The 20349-nt window shown below is 44.0% G+C and overlaps 1 protein-coding gene across 1 annotated transcript in view; it reads left to right on the plus strand.

Annotated features, from left to right (window-relative positions):
* Positions 1-20349, plus strand: part of LOC309559507 (rab GDP dissociation inhibitor alpha) — a 57878-nt gene that overhangs the window by 11975 nt on the left and 25554 nt on the right. The window contains exons 2-9 of the mRNA XM_082262782.1: positions 2161-2268; positions 7612-7711; positions 14474-14608; positions 14834-15032; positions 16711-16842; positions 17007-17106; positions 18111-18282; positions 18382-18526. Of these exons, the coding sequence (XP_082118908.1) occupies positions 2161-2268; positions 7612-7711; positions 14474-14608; positions 14834-15032; positions 16711-16842; positions 17007-17106; positions 18111-18282; positions 18382-18526 (1091 nt within the window). The remainder of the gene's footprint in view (positions 1-2160; positions 2269-7611; positions 7712-14473; positions 14609-14833; positions 15033-16710; positions 16843-17006; positions 17107-18110; positions 18283-18381; positions 18527-20349) is intronic.

The following is a 20349-nucleotide window of genomic DNA, read 5'->3' on the forward strand; positions in this document are numbered from 1 at the left end:
AAAGTACAGCAGAGTATTAACCGCTTGCCGACCACCCGCCCGCCATGTTTTTACTGCGGCAGTGTGGCTCTATTGCGCGAACAAACGTACCTATACATCATTTAGTTCAAAAGCCACTAGATAGCCGCGATTGGCTAGCAGGGATGTCAATCAACAGGCCCGAATGTCCGTTGGCCACGCGCGTTCATCCCCGGGAGAGGCAGAACGGTGATCTGCCTAGGTAAACAAGACAGACGGCCATTCTGTCAGATATGAACACAGGGAACTTGTGTTTGTGCTAAGCAGGAACACAGATCTCTGCGTTCATCCATTGAATCCATCCCCCACATAGTTAGCAAGCACCCCCCCCCCCCCCCCGGGACACCTAACCCTTTAATCGCCCCTGATGCTAACACCTTCCCTGTCAGTGTCATTAGTGTAGTGACAGTGCATTTTAGCACTGATCACTGTAATAATGTCACTGGTCCCCAAAAAAGTGTCAGTTTAGGTGTCTGATTTATCTGCCGTAATGTCGCAGTCCCTCTAAAAATCGCTGGTCACCGCCAATACTAGTATAATAAAAATGCTATCAAAATATTGTATTGTTTGTAGACGCTTTAAGTTTTTTACACTTATTGGGTTTTTTTTTACTAAACATTTGGAGCAGAATACATATTGGCCTAAATTGATGAAAAAAGTAGATATTGTAATTTTTTTGTTTTATTGGCTGTGTTTTTTTTTTAGTAGAAAGTAAAAAATATTGCTTTTAATTATTTATTTCATTATTTAATTTAAATTGTTGCTCTTTTTTGGTTTCTAGCGTAAAAAAGAAAAAACGCAGAGGTAATTAAATATCACCAAAAGAAAGCTCTTTTTGTGGAGAGCATAAGTTATATTTGGGTACAGCATGCAGGACTGCGCAATTGTCAGTTACAATAACGCAGTGCCGTATCGCAAAAAATAGCCTGGTCATTAAGGGGTTAAAACCTTCTGGTCCTTAAGTGGTTAAAGTGTTACTAAACCTACAGCAGTAAAATCAGTGTGTATATGCAGTAAGTGCCGGTTCCCATATATGCAATGCTGGTACCCTGCGAATCCACTGCGGGTTCCCGCATCGCATTCAAATCACAGGCAGTTCACACTGCCATATGCGAATCGCTGGGGGTATCAATACGAAGTTAACGACACCCCCAGATCAGTTCTCATATCGCAGTGTGAACTGTCAGTTTGGACATGCATCGGATCGCATAGGTGTGAACCACTATGCGATCCGATTATGCTGCAAACCCAAAAAGAGGGTCCTGTGTGAGTTGTGTCCGAATGCGATGCGAATTTAACCATACAATCTGTATGGCTGAATTTGCATCGCACAGACATCGCATGTGATTTGCAGAGCAGTGCGCTCCGAATTACATGCAAGATCTTTCATCGCAGTAATATGAACCGGGACTAAAGCATGCTTGTTATACTCACTGTGGAACCCAAGGGGTTCATCCTCTGCATTGTGTAGAGAGGCTGTTTGATCCTGTCTTCTCTGATTCTCCCTTTCTTCCACCGACCCCTAATCATTTCCTGATAGTACCGAACCCTAATAGACACTCTGCACATGCTTAGTTTGGTGTGTTTTGCGAGAGAGTTTTTTTTTTTTTTGGGGGGAGGGTGCATGTTATCCGCACAGGACCAATCAGCACTGTCCAGAGGGTCAGGGATCATGCAGTCTCATAGGACAGTCAGAGGAGAATGAAAATTCCTCCTACAAGCTTTAACCAGTGCTCGGCTGGACACTCAGCACTATCCAGACAGAGGGTCAGGGGTCATGCAGCCTCAAAGAACAGTCAGAGGAGAATGAAAAGTCCTCCTGCAAGCTTTAACCAGACACTGATAGAAGTCACAAGACTGCTATATACTGCTGACGAGAAAATGTATTCAGCAGTTTATATTTACTAAAATAATTGCATTTCTGTGTACTGTGGGAGATCAGATATAGTGAGTGCAGGCTCCTGGGTTTAGTAACACTTTAATGTACAAATGGAAAAATGTTACAGAAAAATGTACATTCCATAATGTGTACTCACTAAAAGATACTTGATGGGAGATAAGACCTTCCCTAACACATCTGATACTTGTATTGGAATTGATGAGATGTTTTTAGCTGTGTGACATGGATTCTGTGCATTTCAGGAATGTATCCTGTCTGGTATTATGTCTGTCAATGGAAAGAAGGTCCTTCACATGGACCGAAACCCCTACTATGGCGGAGAGAGCTCTTCTATCACCCCTCTGGAGGAGGTATGTATCCTACCCAGCGTTCATTTCTCTTCATTGTATGCATTTAAAGAGCACCTGTCCCTAACATAAAGTGAGCCATTGTAGAGCAAAAAATTCAAAATAGATGTAATTGATGTTTTCTTTATGGATGCCCCTAAGGCCACTTTCATGCTTATGCGACCTAAAAGTCACGCAATTTTGTTGCCGCGATTTTGACTGGACTTGCCTATGTCAAAACGCATTAAAATCGTCCAAAAGTAGCGCAGGGACTACTTTGAAGTCGTTGCGACTTGAAGTCGTACAGATATGTACGGTTCTCATTGAAAATCATGGAGAACGACTTGTCATGTGACTTTGCAATCCCAAATCGCAGGACAAGTCGCACAAGTGTAAAAGGGGCCTGAGTTGGTTTCTGTATGCAAATTCCAGGCCACACCCCTTGTATCTCTCAGTGCATTCCATATGCCTGTGTATAGGTTCATTTTGTACTAGAGCTGCTAGAGTTCTAGTTGGAATTAGCATACAGAATGTATGGGACTCCAATCCCCGTGGGCCAACAGGATCACTTAACACAGGTTCAATTGTTCAGTGTAGGCATCCTCTGGTGACTGCTATTAATCAGTTAGCTAAGAATGTTTCACTATAAGCTGAACTCCAGGCGCACAGCTAATAACATAGATGAAATAGAAATTAGGGAGCTGTGTTACCTGCAAAATGGTTTGTAGTACTGTCCATCCAGTCCTTAGATTTACACAGCACAGTCCTGTCCTAGAGGGAAGGAGAGCTGATCATTCTTTGCTGCAGCTTCACTTTCACCTACAGGTCCCCTCTTCACCCCTCCACCCGCTAGGGGAGAAGCAGCAGAATGATGAGCTCATCTCTCTGTCATCATGTTCTCTCCTCCTATCAGGATGCTTTGTATACTATAGTACAGCTGATTGGCTCCTTGTACTGTTTCTCCCTGCCTCAATCTGAGCTCTGCTGTACAAAGACTACAAGAGGCTAATACAAAGTCAAATGCAGGTACTTACACTTTTTGCATTTAGAAAAAAATACATGTATTGCTGTATTAATAACTGCGTGTTATTTGTTACATCTGCCTGGAGTTCAGCCTTAAAGCGGTTGTATACTCAAAAAAAAAAAAAAAAACCCTGCAAGACAAAGGCATAATGAGCTAGTATGCATCGCATACTAGCTCATTATGAAATACTTACCTTAGAACGAAGCCCCGACACGGACCCCCGGACACCGCTGTGGGAGCGGACATGATCCCTCGGCGTCTCTTCCGGGTTCGGCGGCTCCGGCGCTTTGAGTGGCCGGAGCCGCAATGACGTCACTCCCACGCATGCGCGCGGGGCATTAACTTTCCCACAACTTCCCGGCAAGGAACTCTGAAGGTCCGCCGGACCTTCAGAGCGCATGCGCCGCTAGCGTCAGCGGCTGCATGCAGTGCAAATATCTCCTAAACTGTGTAGGTTTAGGAGATATTATTTGTACCTACAGGTAAGCTTTATTATAGGCTTACCTGTAGGTAAAAGTCACAAAAATGAATATACTACCACTTTAACAACAGCTTTACTAAAGGCTCCTTTTACACAGGCTTTCAGATCAGGTCTGCCTGTCAGTTTTTCAGGTAGATCTGACCGTGTGCTCCATGCACCCTTATGGAGCGGATGTCACTGGTGACATGTCTGTTGACACCCGCTGCCATCCGATCCGATCCTGTCCGTGAAATCCACATGGATGGAAACCCTATTTTCCATCAGTCTGGAGGATCAGATTAGATCGGATCGGATGAAAATGAACAGTAGGTTCGTTATCATCCGATCTCCCATAGAGGAGAGCGGGGATCTGACAGCTCCATCTCTGCAAAGTAAGCGGAGACGGAGCTGTCATCTGCCTGCTCAGTGGCGATCGGTGGATCCATCCCGCTGAGCAAAACAGAGTCCGCCGGGCGGAAAGCCCATGTGAAAGGACCCTCTAAGTAAGTGTATGTAAAACCAAAACTTTTTCTGTATTAGAGTAGGGGAGAATTGGAACACCTGTCATGTTTTTATTGCTGCCTTTGCTTGAGCTAAATAGATTAACCCTCTCTGTAATGGGGCATTGACAACAGACAAAGAAAAATAAAGTTATGGGTTTAACCCTTTCCTACTCTATTCCTAAACAAAAAAAACCTTTTTGCTATATACACTTTAGGACCCCTTTCACACGGGGCGGATCCGTTTTGGACAGACTCTGCTTGCTCAGTGAGGATCTCTCTGTTGATCCCCACTGAACAGGCAGATGACAGGTCTGTCTCCGCTCACTGTGAAGAGACAGACCTGTCAGAGTCCCGCTCTCCTCTATGGGGAGATCAGATGAAAACGGACCACCTGTCTATTTTCATCCTATCCGACCTGCTGAACGGATGGCAAACGTATCGCCATCCATCTGTTTTCAGTGGATGCCAGGCAGGTGTCAGCGGACACATGTGAGCTGACATCCGCCTCCCTATAGAGGACAATGGGTGCCCGATCAGGTCCGCCTTAAAAACTGACAGGCGGACCTGATCGGTCCGATCGTGTGAAAGGGGCCTTAGGGTGCACCCTAGGTAGAGAATGTATATAAAATTCCATGTTGATCAAACAATTGCTTAAGTTATTTTTAATGTGTTAGCTGTGTTCTATCTGTGTATAAGCTGAATATATGAATCACAAACCTGAATGAACAAATATGCAAATATTTGGTGTCACTGGAAAGATTATGCACACAGGTATCCAGTATGGTTTGCTTGATACAGTTCCTGTCTGGAGAAAACATTGTAGATCCAGACAGAGGGGTACCCCACGGGGTCCCTTCGCAGTCACATGATCTACAATGACTTTGGCTACAACCTTGGTCATCTTTACACAAACCAAAATTTCAAGCCTGATAGTGACGGTGCTTTATTGAACTTCTCAAACAATAGTACCAATCCAGATCTGCAGGCTGTCTGGTTGTTAAATGCACCATATTTCTAATAGTCTCATAGTCCAGGCACTGGGATAGGACAGGAGGCAGCGTACAATGGGACTAGTGCATAGATACTTCATAGAGAAATAACTGGGTGCTCAGAAAATGTAGTCCCAATAAGACAAAGCAGAATTATAGGAGGTGAAACAGATGGTCCCCATTGGGGTGATTCTCATTCCCTTCCCAGGACAGCAGTAGGACAGCAAGTGAGAGGAAATCGGGGTTACAAACAACAACAAAAACCTGCCAGATTTTGTCCCTTATCCACCAAACTGAAAGCAAAACGATTGTAGCCTGAGATACAATTAGACTGATTTCTAGGTTTTAGTGAACTTTAAATAGTTTGTTTGGACCAAGTTGGTCTAAGCAAACTAATTATTTTCACCAATAGATGCCACGGCAGATTTTTGGGGTATTAATGGACAAATTATGGAAGGGTTAGAACCTCTGCCAGATTTATATTGCTGTATGTGTCCCCACAGGGAAGATTCACCCTCTTTATTTGTCCTGGTGACCAATAAAGGAAATGATGGGTAATACAAAATGTTGGGGTTGTCACTAGAGGAGGAGAAATCTTCTAATAGGGACACCTGTGTCTGTAATATCTTTCTAAGATTGGATGCACCTATCATTTCTAAGATGGGACTTTTCTCTCACCACCTGTTGTGTCCCTGGAACAGTAAGTTCTCAGTATCTCTCCATTCAAAGGGTTAATTAGACTGGGTTCACACTAGCTGTGGCCGCGGGTCACAGCAGGGGGTCGGGCGTGTCCCTGTTCTGCTTTTCAGGTGCGAATCAGGTCTGAATTTTTACCTGAATTCGGACCTGAAACAGCCAAAGACGCACAGGACCCTTTTCCAGTGGGGACCATGGCTGCCCCGGAGGTGTGTAAACCAGCTCCATTGAGAGCTGGTCACACTCTTCTGTCATGCGAATTGGATATGGGGAAAACCGCATCTAATTCACGTAAGTGTGAACCCAGCCCGAGGGTTAAACATTTTCTCCTTCAAAACAACAAACATTTTATACTTACCTGCTTGGTGTAATTGTTTTGCACAGAGCAGTCCTAATCTTCCTCTTCTCTGGTCCCCCATCAGCAGTGTGGCTCCTCCCACCCACGAGTGCCCCCATTGTAGGCTGCTTTCTATGGGGGCACTTGTGCGGGCTCACTCCCGAGCCATAAGACACATAGAATGGGGCTTTGCCCCGCCCCTTCTGCCTCCTTACTGGCTGTGATTGACAGCAGCTGGAGAGTAGCCGCTTGTGCACATTGCTGGATCGCGATTGGGCTCAGGTAGATATTAGGGGTGGGGGAGTACATACTGAAGGTTTTTTTACCTTCATGCATAGAATGCATGAAGGTAAAAATAAACTTCAGCCTTTACAACCACTTTAAAGGAGTTGTAAAGGCAGGAAGTTTTTGTTATCCTAATGCATTCCGTGCATTAAAATAAAAAACCTTCTGTGTGTAGCAGCTGCCCTAGCACCCCCTAATACTTATGCCCCCTCTCTGTCCAGCGATGTCCACGAGTCCCTCGGCTTCCTAGGACTCTCCCTTGTGATTGGCTGAGATACGGCGCCATTGGCTGCCACGGCTGTCAATCAAAGTCAGTGAGCCAATCAGGAGAGAGAGAGGGGCGGGGACAATCCGCAGCTCCGTGTCTGAATGGACACACGGAGCTGCAGCTCGGTTCGGGTGCCCCATAGCAAGCTGCTTGCTGTGGGGGCACTCAATAGAGGGGAGGAGCCAGGAGCAGAAGCGAGGGACCCTAGAAGAGGAGTATCCGGGCTGCCCTGTGCAAAACCAACTGCACAGGGCAGGTAAGTATGAGATGTTTGTTTATTTATTTATTTTTTTTTTAAAACAAGACTTTACAATCACTTTAAGGAAGCAAAAACAACTTCTAGGTTTTATATACTTCTGGACTAGAATTTTTTTAATTCTGGACTGGAAAAATGTTTTGGCTTATAAATACACTTTATAGCCATGTAATGGGTTTTACATTTTTGGGCATGGGCGTGTTCACAGGGTGTGCCAGATGTGCCTGGGCACACACTAATCTACCCATGTCAGGCAGATTTCTCCTGTTTAGACCCTTGATCTTTCACCAAAGCCCCCTAACGCGCTCCTAAAAAAAAAAAAAAAAAAAAAAAATAGTAAAAATAAAACTACTAACACCGTCCACTGCCTAACTAACACCAATCTGTGCCCTACTGTCATTGTTCATTGCTCTACTGACACTGTGAGTATATTTACACATGCACACACACATATGTGTTTGAACTTTGGGGTGCACACCCTAAATAAATAGGCTGTGCACACCTATGTTATCTTGTATATTGTGTATAATCTTGCTTTTTTACCAACAGCTTTATAAAAGGTTTGAGATCTCCGATGGGCCCTCTGAGAGCATGGGAAGAGGACGTGACTGGAACGTGGACCTGATCCCCAAGTTTCTCATGGCTAATGGTGAGTAAATATTGTATCACAACCCACATGCATTGTGAAAAGGAGATCTACTAGAAGGTTTGAATGGAGAGTTTGCATAGGACAGCTGCAGTGTTCAAATTTGTCTCTAAAGCCCCGTACACACGTACCGATCGTCGGCGAACGATCGGCCGTCTTTTGTCCCCGGGCTGTCGGTGTCTGTTGAAAAGTGCAAAGACAACACAAGAATTTTGTCCGCCGACTACAGCCGACTGCAGAAGTGATGTCATGTGATGGTTAACTTTCCCTTTGTTTTTTCTTTTCTGAGCATGCCCAGTCTTGCAAATCTGCGGTTTGTCGGCCGAATTCTGTACTGACTGGCGAACAATCGGCCGCTCTGGTGTCGGCATACAAAAATTTTAATGCTTGCATGACAGATTCTTGTCGGCAGAATGTGCGCTGACGGCTGTCGGAGGCATCATACTAACAAGCGTACAATCGGCAGATCGTTCGTCTGCCGACGATCGGTACGTGTGTACGGGCCTTAACTTCAAGGCCCCCCTCTATACCAATTTATCATGGTAACATACGTATTACTGTGCATTGCATTAACGAGCTGCACTGTTTGCAGTTTTCATAAAGAATGGCACCCCAGTGTACATTACAGTAGGTGCCGATGGGCCCACACTGCTGCTAAAAGCAAGAATCAGGTCGTGTTTTTTCCTATTGCTGTGCGCTGGCAGCACATTCTAAATTAATGTACTGCCTTAAAGAGGAGTTCCAGTCTCCTGTACAAAAAATAAATGCGTAAAATGCATGCGTGAGCGGCACTGTGCATTGTGAATGGTGGATGCAGTCTTCTGCAGAGAGGAGGAGAAATTCCATTTCCGAAGTGGGAGCGGGTACCTGTCAAAATCAGGTACCCACTCCCTCCCCCGCTTCTCAAAAGTGCCAATTCTTCAAGAGGAGCGGGGGATGAGTCCTTAAAGCGGAACTTCTCCTTTAAAGTGGATATCCACTTTAATGCAACGGTAATTAACACACGTACTGTAATGTACTGCAATGGTGTGAAGGGGGCCCAAGATACATTTAGAAGGAAGCCACTAGCCTTTTTACAGTAAAAGTCTCACCTAACAAGACTCCAAAGATGCCTGTTATCACTTTTATTTGCTACAAAAGCTTCCTCAGTGGCCATCTCTGATCCTGCATTGGTTTGGCTATTGAGGCCTTAACATCCCAGACTCTGAGGCTAAGCCCTGTCCTAGTATAGGCAACATGGATCTGATGCTGTGTTAGGTGCAGAACCTACAATATGGGGGAATTTACTAAAACTGAAGAGTGAAAAATCAGGTGCAGCTCTGCATAGAAACTAATTGGCTTCCAGGTTTTAGGCTCCTTTCACACGGTCCGCCTCCGTTGGTGGACTCTGTGCTGCTCAGTGGGGGATCGATACACTGATCCCCGATGAGCAGGCAGGTGACAGCTCCCTCTCAGCTCTGTGTGCAGAGAGGGAGGTGTCAGAGCCCAGCTGCTTTCTATGGGGGAATCGGATGAGAGCGGACCGCCTGTCCGCTCTCATCTGATCCCTTGGACGGATGGAAAATAGGGTTTCCATCCGTGCGGATTTCATGGACAGGATCGGATGCGGGTGTCAGCGGAGGTGTCTCCGCTGACATCCACTGCTTCATAGGGATGCATGGAGGATCCGATCAGATCCTCCTAAAAAACTGACAGAGAGATCTGATCGGATCGTTCGTGTGAAAGAACCCTTATTGTCAAACCTAATTGAACAAGCTGAAGTTAGAAGCTGATTGGCTACCATGCTCAGCTGCACCAGATTTCTAAGTTTCAATGGTTTTTATTGAGTTTCGTGAGAAAAAGAGTTTACAGCGCACAAAAGAGCCAACATGGCTCAACCATATTCTTTAAAGACATTAAACTGCACGGAATACATAAAATACAGCGGTGCCAATTCAGAAAGTCACAATAGCAAAAATGAGAAACCAACAAATCAGTACAAGACATTGTATGCTCAGGCTGGTCATCCAGCAAATGAAGCGAAAACATAGAGACAGCGCCCCCTCCATATTACACTAAAGGGCAGGCGGTCCGGGCCCGAACCCCCCCGGCGCCCCTACGGGAACATACTGCGCCCCTGGGGGAGGACGGCCCCCGACCCCAGTACCAAGCCCTCAACTAGTGGGGGGCGTAGCCTGTCATCCATGCACTATCAGAAAGTACCAAAGGAAGAAAAGAAGAAACAGAGGGAACAGAACAAGACCAGGGAGAAAAGAGGAAACAGCAGAGGAGGGTAGCAGGAGTGGGAAAGTGGGAAAAGGATAGAAACAACAACGGCTGGTGAGAAAATAGAGGGTCGACACCCAGGTCCCGCTCACCCCTAAGGGGGAAGTTTCCCCAACATCACGTCCAAAGCGACCGAGGCGCCCGACCACCCCTATGAGGGGCCCGCCAGGTACCTTATCCAGGGGTCCCACGTTTTGTCAAACATACTCATCCTGTCATTCAATAACACCATGCACCAGATTTCTAAATGTTCCAGTTTTAGTAAATACCCTCCTATGTGTCTTTTTCTCCTTTTAATAAGAACCCTAGCTGATACCCGAGCTGTTAAAAAAAAAAAAAAAAAAAACATGTTCTTTTGGTCTGCTTTTCAGTTAACCACAATTGTGAAAAAGTTGAGTAATCCAAACACAAAAATGATGACTGCATGTTGTTGTAAAACAGGAAGCAAAATCTGAACACAATGTTGAATCGGAGCCACAGAAGAGGAAGCGCCTGGATTGCAGCTGTGTGTCAGTTTAGCCGGAGCTTCTAAGAATTGTGATGCAAACAATGGTTGATTTTCTGGGTACTAATCTTCCTGTTTGTTGTCTGCCACCTAATCCACGGTCCATCCACATATACTCCTCAGTTGTACTTCACTTTTATATCCACTTCTCAGAAGTACTCACATGTTGATAAGGAGTAAAGGGCCATATACACTATAAGATTTTCTGAAGACTTTTTCCTTTAGACTAAAGCCCCGTACACACGTACCGATGGTCGGCTTACAAATGTTCCTCTTTTCTCCCCGGGATGTCGGTGTCTGCTGAAAAGTGCAAAGACAGCACAAGGACAGCACAAGAATTTTGTCCGCCGATTGCAGAAGTGATGTCATGTAATGGTTAACTTTCCCTGTGTTTTCTATTTTCTGAGCATGCCCAGTCTTGCAAATCTGCGGTCTGTCGGCCGAATTGTGTACTGACAGGCGAACAATCGTCCGTTCTGGTGTCGGCATACAAAAATTTTCATGTTTGCAAGAAAGACTTTTGTCCGCGGATTGTGCGCAGACATCTGTCGGAGGCACCATACTAACACGCGTACAATCGGCAGATCCTTCGTCCACCGACGTTTGTATGCCGACGATCGGTACGTGTGTACGGGCCTTTATGCCCCGTACACACGTGCAGATTATCTGCAGACTTACCAAAACCATATAATATGAGGTCAAACCTAAACACTTTCAATTTGTATGCAATCCGGCAGGCCCTTGCACTACATAGAAAAGGTAAATCTGAAGACAAAAGTCTTCAGATAATCTGCACGTGTGTACGGGGCATTACCAAAACCATATATTATGAGGTCAAACCTAAACACTTTCAATTTGTATGCAATCTGGCAGGCCCTTGCACTACATAGAAAAGGTAAATCTGAAGGAAATCTAACCACAAAAGTTGGATAGTGTGTATCCAGCTTTAATAAGTAAAATGTCCAACAATCTCCCCCCCTCCCCCTTCCTGCAGTAGTGAGAATGATTCTGATTGGTTTCTGTGGGCAATAAAGGAACTACTTTGTTTCCTCCAATTTTTTCCTTTTTTTTAACATGAGGTCAGTGTCAGCTTAGTATGTGTATGTGAAACCACAAAAAGACAGAGAGGGTGCACAGACCTAATGCATTATCCTAAAACCATTGCTTTAATAATGTAATAAATGGTAAGTATTATAGTCATAAGATGACAAATGTAGCACGTTCATCACATAGTACAGCGTCATTAAAAGAGAAGTATGGGGTTTCAATTTTGTTCCCCATTTATACTTACCTAGGTGGATGCAGCATCAGTCCGATGCTGCATCTGTCCCCCCAGGCATGTCTCCGCTGACATCCGATGCCCCAAAGAGATGCATGGGGCATCCGTTCAGATCCGCCTGAAAAACTGACAGGCGGATCTGAACGGTCGGCTAGTGTGAAAGGGGCCTTAGGCCTCATGCACGCAGAACCTTATGCAAACTCTCCTAGAAACCTTCCTCCTGGCAGCAGCATTTTGTCAGAAAAAAAGCCTGACACTTGTACAAGTCTCTAAAGCTTTTAGAAACTTTTAGGCTCGTTTACAGGTGTCAAGAGCTTAGGCTTTAATTCATTTCATTGGCCAGAATAATGATTTACTCTGGCCATTGAAATGAATTAACGCTCAAATACTAAGCGTTAATGCACATTTAGGCGCGCTTTCTAGCGTCAAGCTGCCAAAGCGCTGCTTTCTGCTAAAACGCTGCTACTCCTGGGCACACTGGCAGTGGTTTTTTTCCAGCCTCTAAAAGCCTCTGCCCCAAATGCTGCTAAAAGACTATAGGGTGGATTTACTAAAGGCAAATAGATTGTTCACTTTGCAAAGTTCAGTTGCACTCTACAAAAGCAGTTGCTACAGAGCTTAGTAAAAGAGCAGAAGCTCTGCTGACTTCCATCATCCAATTATGTTCAAGCAAAAATACTGTTTTTCTTTTTCGTTTTCCTTGCATGTGATTGGGTATTCTTTGCAAAGTGAAGCTTTACCTCATTTACTAAGCTCTGGAGCAACTGGTCAATAGCAGTCAATTTGTCTTTAGTAAATAAACCCCTATGTATGCATGAACACATAGGATAACATGCAGGGGAGTTAAGAGGCAGGGAAAAAAAAAAACACTTGAAGCCCCTAGAAGCTGCTGCGAAAATGTCCAGTGTGCATGAGGCCTAATTCTTTTTACTCTTTTCTACTCAAATAAGACTGTTCTCTACACTGCTGCTAGAGCTAGTTTATTCAATTGCAGCCACCTAGCACACCTGTTCTTAGCCTGGCTTTTGGAGTGCCTCATCTGGACCCTGCTGGACTGGACGTTGCCTGAAAGAGACCCTTGTGGGCTTGATTCAACATAAGGAGCTTACTGACAAGGCACACTTCTAGATCTGTGAGTGCTTTTTGGGCTTTTTAACATCAAGCAACCATTTCCCAGATTTGCAAGGCTGCCAACCTGGTCTTCTGTTTACATGTTCTCCAAGTTCTACCAGGTGGACATTGTGGCTTTATCTGATGCCAATGTCAGGGTAGGAGCTGCAGGCACTCCCTAACTTTCTGTTGTTTTATTAGTATTTGTTTGCTATGTTGGCCACTGCTTAGTTTGACTTCTTTTGGATGTTCTAAAGGTGATTGGCTTTCTGTGTCCTATCAATGGAGAAGAAAAATAATAGAGTTTTCATACTCCAAAAAAAATCATATTCTTGGAGTTCATTTAGAGACACAGGTCCCAACCCAAAGTGTTTAATCATGCTTACTGTACAGCTTTGCTATAACACTGAAGGATGCTGGTAGTAGGAGGGGTTATTCTGGGCTGGACTACAGTATTTTTGCCAATGTCCAGTCCTCCAGTGGGCAGCAGTATACCCAAAGATGAATGACTTCTTGTGCCCCTAATGGACTCCAACAGAAGGACTTTACTGTGAGTACAAAAATTCCTGTTTTACTGGTCCCACTACACTGAGCCTCTAAATGTCTGTTTGTCCTTGGGATTACTCTTATAGCACGTCTTATTTCAAGGAGGCAATGGGCATAACAGCATGGCTGTAAAATGCAGGAGATGAGACAACCATGCTTCGAGTTTGGAATTTGAATTTACTACATAATGTTCTCTCTCTTGCATCAGAATGTCAGGATGTGTCAAGGAATGAAACAAACTTGTTACCTCTAATCTTTTTTTTTTTTTAAACTAATAATTTTGAATAATTTTTATTTTTTTATACAATAAGTAGAAGTGTTCAAAGACTTGTAACCAAGAGGTAGCTTGACATAAAGGTGCTCAGAAGCGGAAGTTCTTCTTCCCGAAGTCTTCTGCAACACATGACAGGTCCTACAAGACTTCAGGACCAGTCAGAGAGGGCAGCGCCACTCGCGCATGTGCGGTGGGCACCCGGCTATGACAGCTTGCAGCTTTATAGTAAAGATGTCGGTGTGTTGCTGAGGGAGGACATGGGGCCAACACAGCTGGGGTGAGCACACCGCTGGATCGTGGGACAGGTGAGTGGCTGTTTAATAAAAGTCAGCAGCTACACTTTTTGTAGCTGCTGACTTTTAATAAACAAAATAAATTACTGGAACTCAGCTTTAATAAAACTGATTTTTTTTTATAAAAGGAGGAATAAATAATGCATCAATATGCTAAAAAAAAACATCTATTTACTATTTCCTTAATATTATTTATTTAAAAATCTGGCCCCAAAAACTACAAACCATAGTTTTAAAAATATATGGCGGCTGGAGAAGTGCAGCATATGCAGAGGTATCTACTATGTTTGTGTCTTGATCAAAAGTTCAAAACGCACTCTTCCTGCCCAGTTCCTGCTATGTTTCTATTACAGGATTGTAAGTATACCAAGAAATTGGTTAATATGGGAACTATGGACGCAAGAGAGACAGTATTCTCAGAACATAGTATGAGTATTCAACTTTCCCAATATAAAGAAACAATAATAACCCTGTTTTATTCTTAATTTTCTAGGCCAGCTGGTAAAGATGCTTTTATACACTGAAGTTACTCGTTATTTGGACTTCAAAGTGGTGGAAGGGAGTTTTGTCTACAAAGGAGGGAAGATCTACAAGGTGCCATCCACCGAGACTGAGGCTCTGGCATCCAGTAAGTAAACATCTTGTTAATAAACATCAGGAAAATTCCTGAAACTGTTATTATACCCCCAAATCTCTAATATAGGAGAGCCACATACAGCTTTGTTTTCTTAGGTTCTTGTAAAAATATATTAAAGGCCAATTTATATCAGACTATATTGGGTAAAACATGGGGGTTGGGACTTGTTGTAGGGACTTAGGTTTAATTCCATTCCACCAACTTTTTTTTTTGCAGACCTCATGGGCATGTTTGAGAAGCGACGCTTCCGCAAGTTCTTGGTTTTTGTGGCCAACTTTGATGAGAATGACTCAAAAACATTCGAAGGAGTGGATCCCAAGAGCACAACCATGAGAGACGTCTACAAGAAATTCGACTTAGGCCAGGACGTCATAGACTTTACAGGACATGCTCTGGCCCTTTATCGAACTGATGAGTAGGTGGATTTATTAAAGCGGTAAACTGTAAAAAAAAAAACTGGTCCCCCTGCTGGTTACCGTCATAATGTGCTAGTATGCACTGCATACTAGCACAGTATGACAGACTTACCTAAAAAAAAAAATAAAAAAAAAGGACACGTTGTCACCACTGACAGCGATTACATCTTCGCCTGGTCTTCCTTACGAGTTCACAGGGGCCAGCTGTTTGAATGGGTGAGCCGTGATGACATCACTCCCATGCATATGCGTCGGAGTCACGATCGTGGCACAGCACTCTCAATGGATGACACACTCGAATGTGCTGTCCATTCAGAGCGCAGTGCACGTGCGATGGCTGCTACACATGTGAGTATCTCCTAAATGATGCACGTTTAGGAGATATTAAAGCGATTGTAACGTCTCATTTTATTTTCTTTGAAAATGCAAACATGTTATACTTACCGCCTCTGTGTAGTGGTTTTGCACAGGGCAGCCCGGATCCTCCTCTTCTCAGGTCCCTTGCCAAAGCTCCTGGCCCCTCCCTCCCGCTCAGTCCCCCTACAGCAAGCAGCTTGCTATGGGGGCACCTGAGCCGAGCTGCAGCTCCATGTGTCCATTCAGACATGGAGCCGTGGTTAGGCCCTGGCCCCTCTCTCTCCACATTGGCTAACTGACTTTGATTGACAGCAGGGGGAGCCAATGACGCCACTGCTGTGTCTCACCCAATCAGGAGGGAAAGTCCCGGATGGCTGAGACACTTGTGGACCGAGAGGGGGCTCAGGTAAGTATTTGGGGGGCTGCTGCACATAGAAGGCTTTTTATCTGAATGCATAGAATGCATTCAGATAAAAAAAAAAACTTCTACCCTTACAACCACTTTACCTGTACCTACAGGTAAGCCATTTTATTGGCTTGCCTGTAGGTACAAGTTAAAAAACGGAGCTTACCACTGCATTGAAGGGTATCTCCTCTTTAGTTTAAAAAAATAAATAAAAATTAGCAAATAAAAAAAAAAAAATAAATAACATAGCATATACAACTGCGACACAAGTCATATTGTAATTGAAGGTTATGAAAAGTTACAAATCCTTTTCAATCTGCAGCAATGTAATTTTTGGTAAAATTCAATGCAGTATGGCTACCTGGATACGTTCTGTACACAGATGGTATACAGAACACCCCCCAGAAACATAATTTCCTGCTTGGCTCACTGATTTTCCCAGAAGTCTGCACTTACAAGTCAGATTTTGCATCCCCTGCAACAAAAAATTTACTTTTTGGTGAGATACTCTCAAAGGGAAATCATGTCTAAAGGAACGCAGACCCTGAAACTTTCCTTATTAAAGTCCTGCAAGTGCAGCAGCTGATTGATAATTACAAAATCACTCCCATTCAGATTTACTTAGAACATGGACACAGACAAACCAACAGCTATTTCTTCAATATAACAAAAGGTAGCAATCTGACAAAGTTTGTTAAATCCCTGCAATGTACATAGATCACCCAGAGGGTTTTTTTCTTAACAAAAGTGGAGTTGCACTTTAAGTATTTTTGTACACTGTTCTAAAATAATGCATTTGCATGGTATCTTGTCCTGTTGAGTCTTTGGGTCAGACTTTTCCTGGAGGGACTGAAATGCCCAATAAATAGAGTTTATGTTTGGGTCATTGCTTATCTGTTTTTTTTCCATTTCAGCTATCTGGATCAGCCTTGCCTTGAAACTATAAATCGTATCAAACTATACAGTGAGTCTTTGGCGAGATATGGAAAGAGCCCCTACCTGTACCCTTTGTATGGACTTGGTGAACTGCCACAAGGGTTTGCTAGGTGAGGTGACATTGGGTCTAATAAATGTATATGAAGATGAAACATTGGTGGGGTTTTAAGCTTCTGTAAGGAACTAGTCAGTTGTTAGGGTCATTGTTTATTCTGGACATTTCATTAATTTCCCTAGACATCAAATAAGTCTTTTACTCTGTTTATCCTCACAGGCTGAGCGCAATCTATGGTGGAACATACATGTTAAACAAGAGTGTAGATGAGATTGTAATGGAGAAAGGAAAGGTGGTGGGAGTAAAGTCAGAGGGAGAGGTAAGTTCTGAACCAGTGACTGTAGGATGTTGAAATGTGGTGTTTTAATGTTTGGGCTAAATATGCATTTTCAAAGTCTGCGAGTTCCTTAAATAAGTATGAACGGTACAAGCCCTGGGTTGCTAAATTGTGCATAGATTTCAGAAATATGTCTGTCTAGACATCTGGTGAATTTCTAAACAGTGCCTTTAGGCCTGTTGTATCTTCGAGCAGTGACTGGATATCTGGCAAGTGTCTAGATAAATATAAGATCCCAAGCATTATATGGCAGGTTCCTGAATAGCGTGTTATGGTCTGTTGGGTTTTATAGTACAGGGAGTTCGAGGACAACTGTTGAATCCCTGAGCAGTGTCTTCATATCTGGAGAGTTACTGAGCAGTGTATATACTGTATGCCCATTGAATTTCTGACTAGTATATAGTTATCTGTTGGGTTCTTCAGCAATGTATGGATGTATGATGACATCCCAAGCTATGTTTGGACTTCAGATGGGTTCCTGAAAAGTGTCCGAATGTGTGGTGGGTTCCTGAATAGTTTCCTGAGCCTGGTGAGTTCTTGGTTCTTGAGCCTTGTTAGATGCATAGTTAGGTCCCAAGCAATGTCTAAATATCTGGTGGGTTCCCAAATGGTGTCTTAAAGTGAATTTGTGACATGGCCATGGTCATCGAGTATTAACATATTTTTAACAGACAGGAAATGAGCTTTAAACATTTATAGCTGTAGGCACTTAGAGAAATTCACCTTCAAAGTTCACAAGTACTGAAGTTGCCGAAGTTGTTCTCTTGACAGCTCAGCACACTTTGATCTCCCCCCCCCCCCCCCCCGCCAAAGTACATGCTCTTTGTTCCAGATTAATTTGCTACAGAGTGCTAATTTACTATATTTTTAAAATCAATACATATATCTGGGGGTTTCTGGGCAGTGTGTAGACATCTGGTGAGATCTGAGACGCTTCTTTCAAGAGTAAGGGAATGTAACTATCACATAATGCCTGTCTCATGTAGGTGGCACGTTGCAAGCAACTGATTTGCGACCCCAGCTACATTTCTGACCGAGTACGCAAGGCTGGTCAGGTAATACGCGTCATCTGCATCTTGAGTCATCCCATCAAAAACACCAACGATGCCAACTCTTGCCAAATCATCATTCCACAGAACCAGGTCAACAGGAAATCAGGTGAGACCAATACAACAGTGGTGGAGTTGTCAATTATACAGACTCATGAGGATTAGATAATCAATAAAAAGGAAACTTTGTGCTTATGTTTCAATGCAGACATCTATGTGTGTATGATCTCGTATGCACACAATGTGGCCGCACAAGGAAAGTATATTGCTATCGTCAGCACCACGGTGGAGACACAGGAGCCCGAGAAAGAGATTGAGCCAGCACTAGAGCTGCTGGAGCCTATAGACCAAAAGTAAGAATCTACATGACGTTTGCAAAGACTTTTTCCTAAAATCTGTGATTGTCACTGTGCAATGTGCATTCATAAACTTGCAGAAATAAGTATTGCCTAATCATTAAATATAACCAGTGAACACTTTAACCTCCTTTTGTTGTAATAGAGAGCAGCTAGTATTCAGTCATAGCTGTCCAGTAACTAACAACCTCAGTCTATATAATCTGTGTCTGCTCTCTTCCCATACTAAATTACAGTACTCTCATGTGCTATCGGAGCAGGGAAACCTTAAGAAGGGCTTGTGTTTGTTGATGGGTAGATGCAGCTTCCTTTAAAGGGCACTCAGCCTACATTTGACATCAGTTTAAGATTCTTTTGAGATCAGAGTTCATTGACGTGCATTTGACCTGTAGTTGAACTCCTTCTGACCTGCATTTGGCCTTCTAAGCTGGATCACCTTCCTTCAAGCTGCTTTTACGCCCCATTGACTTGTACAGTAAGACCAGCAGTTCCATTGACACATGCCCTAAAGGAGTTGAGTAATAACACAGACCTGTCACCCTGCAGCTTCTAAGTAACTTCTATTTTCCTCTGCAAGAAATTAAAGCATAAGTTCACCTTTCACCCATATTGGGGGGGGGGGGGGGGGATGTTATGAATACACCAGCCCCCATAACTCCCCGATCCCCGCTGTGCCAGCTAGCGGGGGTTCTTCTCCACCCGCTAACTCAAATTGAAAAAAAAAGAAAAAACTGTGGCCCACCCGGCTGCGTCTTTCATTCACAGTGCTCTGCGAATGGAAAACGACAAGCTCCAAGGTACAAGGCCTTTGCATCTGTCAGCTTGTAGTTTTCAATGAACCACCACGGCGCTGTGGTAGTTCATTCATTCGTCCTGTCAGCATGTATCGGCTTCCTCGTGAGAGGTATGGAGAAGCAGATACACTGACAGGTCTACAGAAGAACTGCATGGCATCAGCGATCTGCTGATCGCTGGTGCAAGGCTTTACAGGCTCCTGCAACAAAAAATAAATAAATGCACATTTCTCTTACGTCCTCTGACAGACGCAGCCACTTCATAGTTTCCTCACAACTGGGTAATGCGCCCTCTACAGGAGTAAGACTAGGCAGTGGAAACTCAAAAAACTTTTCACTAGACACACCCTTAGGGTCTGTCGCTTCAGACATTACCCCAGACACATCGTGCTGGCTAATCAGTTTCTTGCTGTCTAGTTTTAGGAGTAGGACCTAGTTTTTCCCTGCTGGGACTACGGTCTCAGTTTTTATTTTTTCTTTGAGAATGAGGGACCTCGTCAGGGTTCGACTGTGTCCGCTGCAACCATTTCCAAATGGATCAGACAGACTATTGTTCAGGCCTATTCACTAAAGGGTCAGGTGCCTCCTTTCCCTGTGAGGGCACATTCAACGAGAGCTATGAGTGCCTCTTGGGCTTTTCGCCATCAGGCTTCTCTGGCTCATGTGTGTAAAGCTGCGATCTGGTTGTCTGTGCACACTTTTACTAAATACTTCAAGATTGACTTGATGGCATCCTCGGATGCTCCCTTTGGCTGCAGAGTTTTGCAGGCTGCTGTTTGCTGAAGAGATGTGGTTTTCTCTTCGTGGGGTGAATTTTTGTTTTGGGGTTAGCTCCTGTTGGTTGAGCTTCTGTTGCCCTGTTGGCTACGTTTTCTCTGGCCTTGAGTGATCATTACCGTTTTTCTGGTTGCGTTTCTTCCCACCCCTCATGCCTACACTGCTTTGGGATGTCCCATTTGTGAGGAAACTATGAAGAGGCTGCGTCTGTCAGAGGACATAAGAGAAAATAGAATTTTTGTAAGAACT

This window comes from Pelophylax lessonae (genome assembly GCF_965119305.1).
Source record: "Pelophylax lessonae genome assembly, chromosome: 7".
In the NCBI taxonomy this organism is placed as follows: Eukaryota; Metazoa; Chordata; class Amphibia; order Anura; family Ranidae; genus Pelophylax; species Pelophylax lessonae.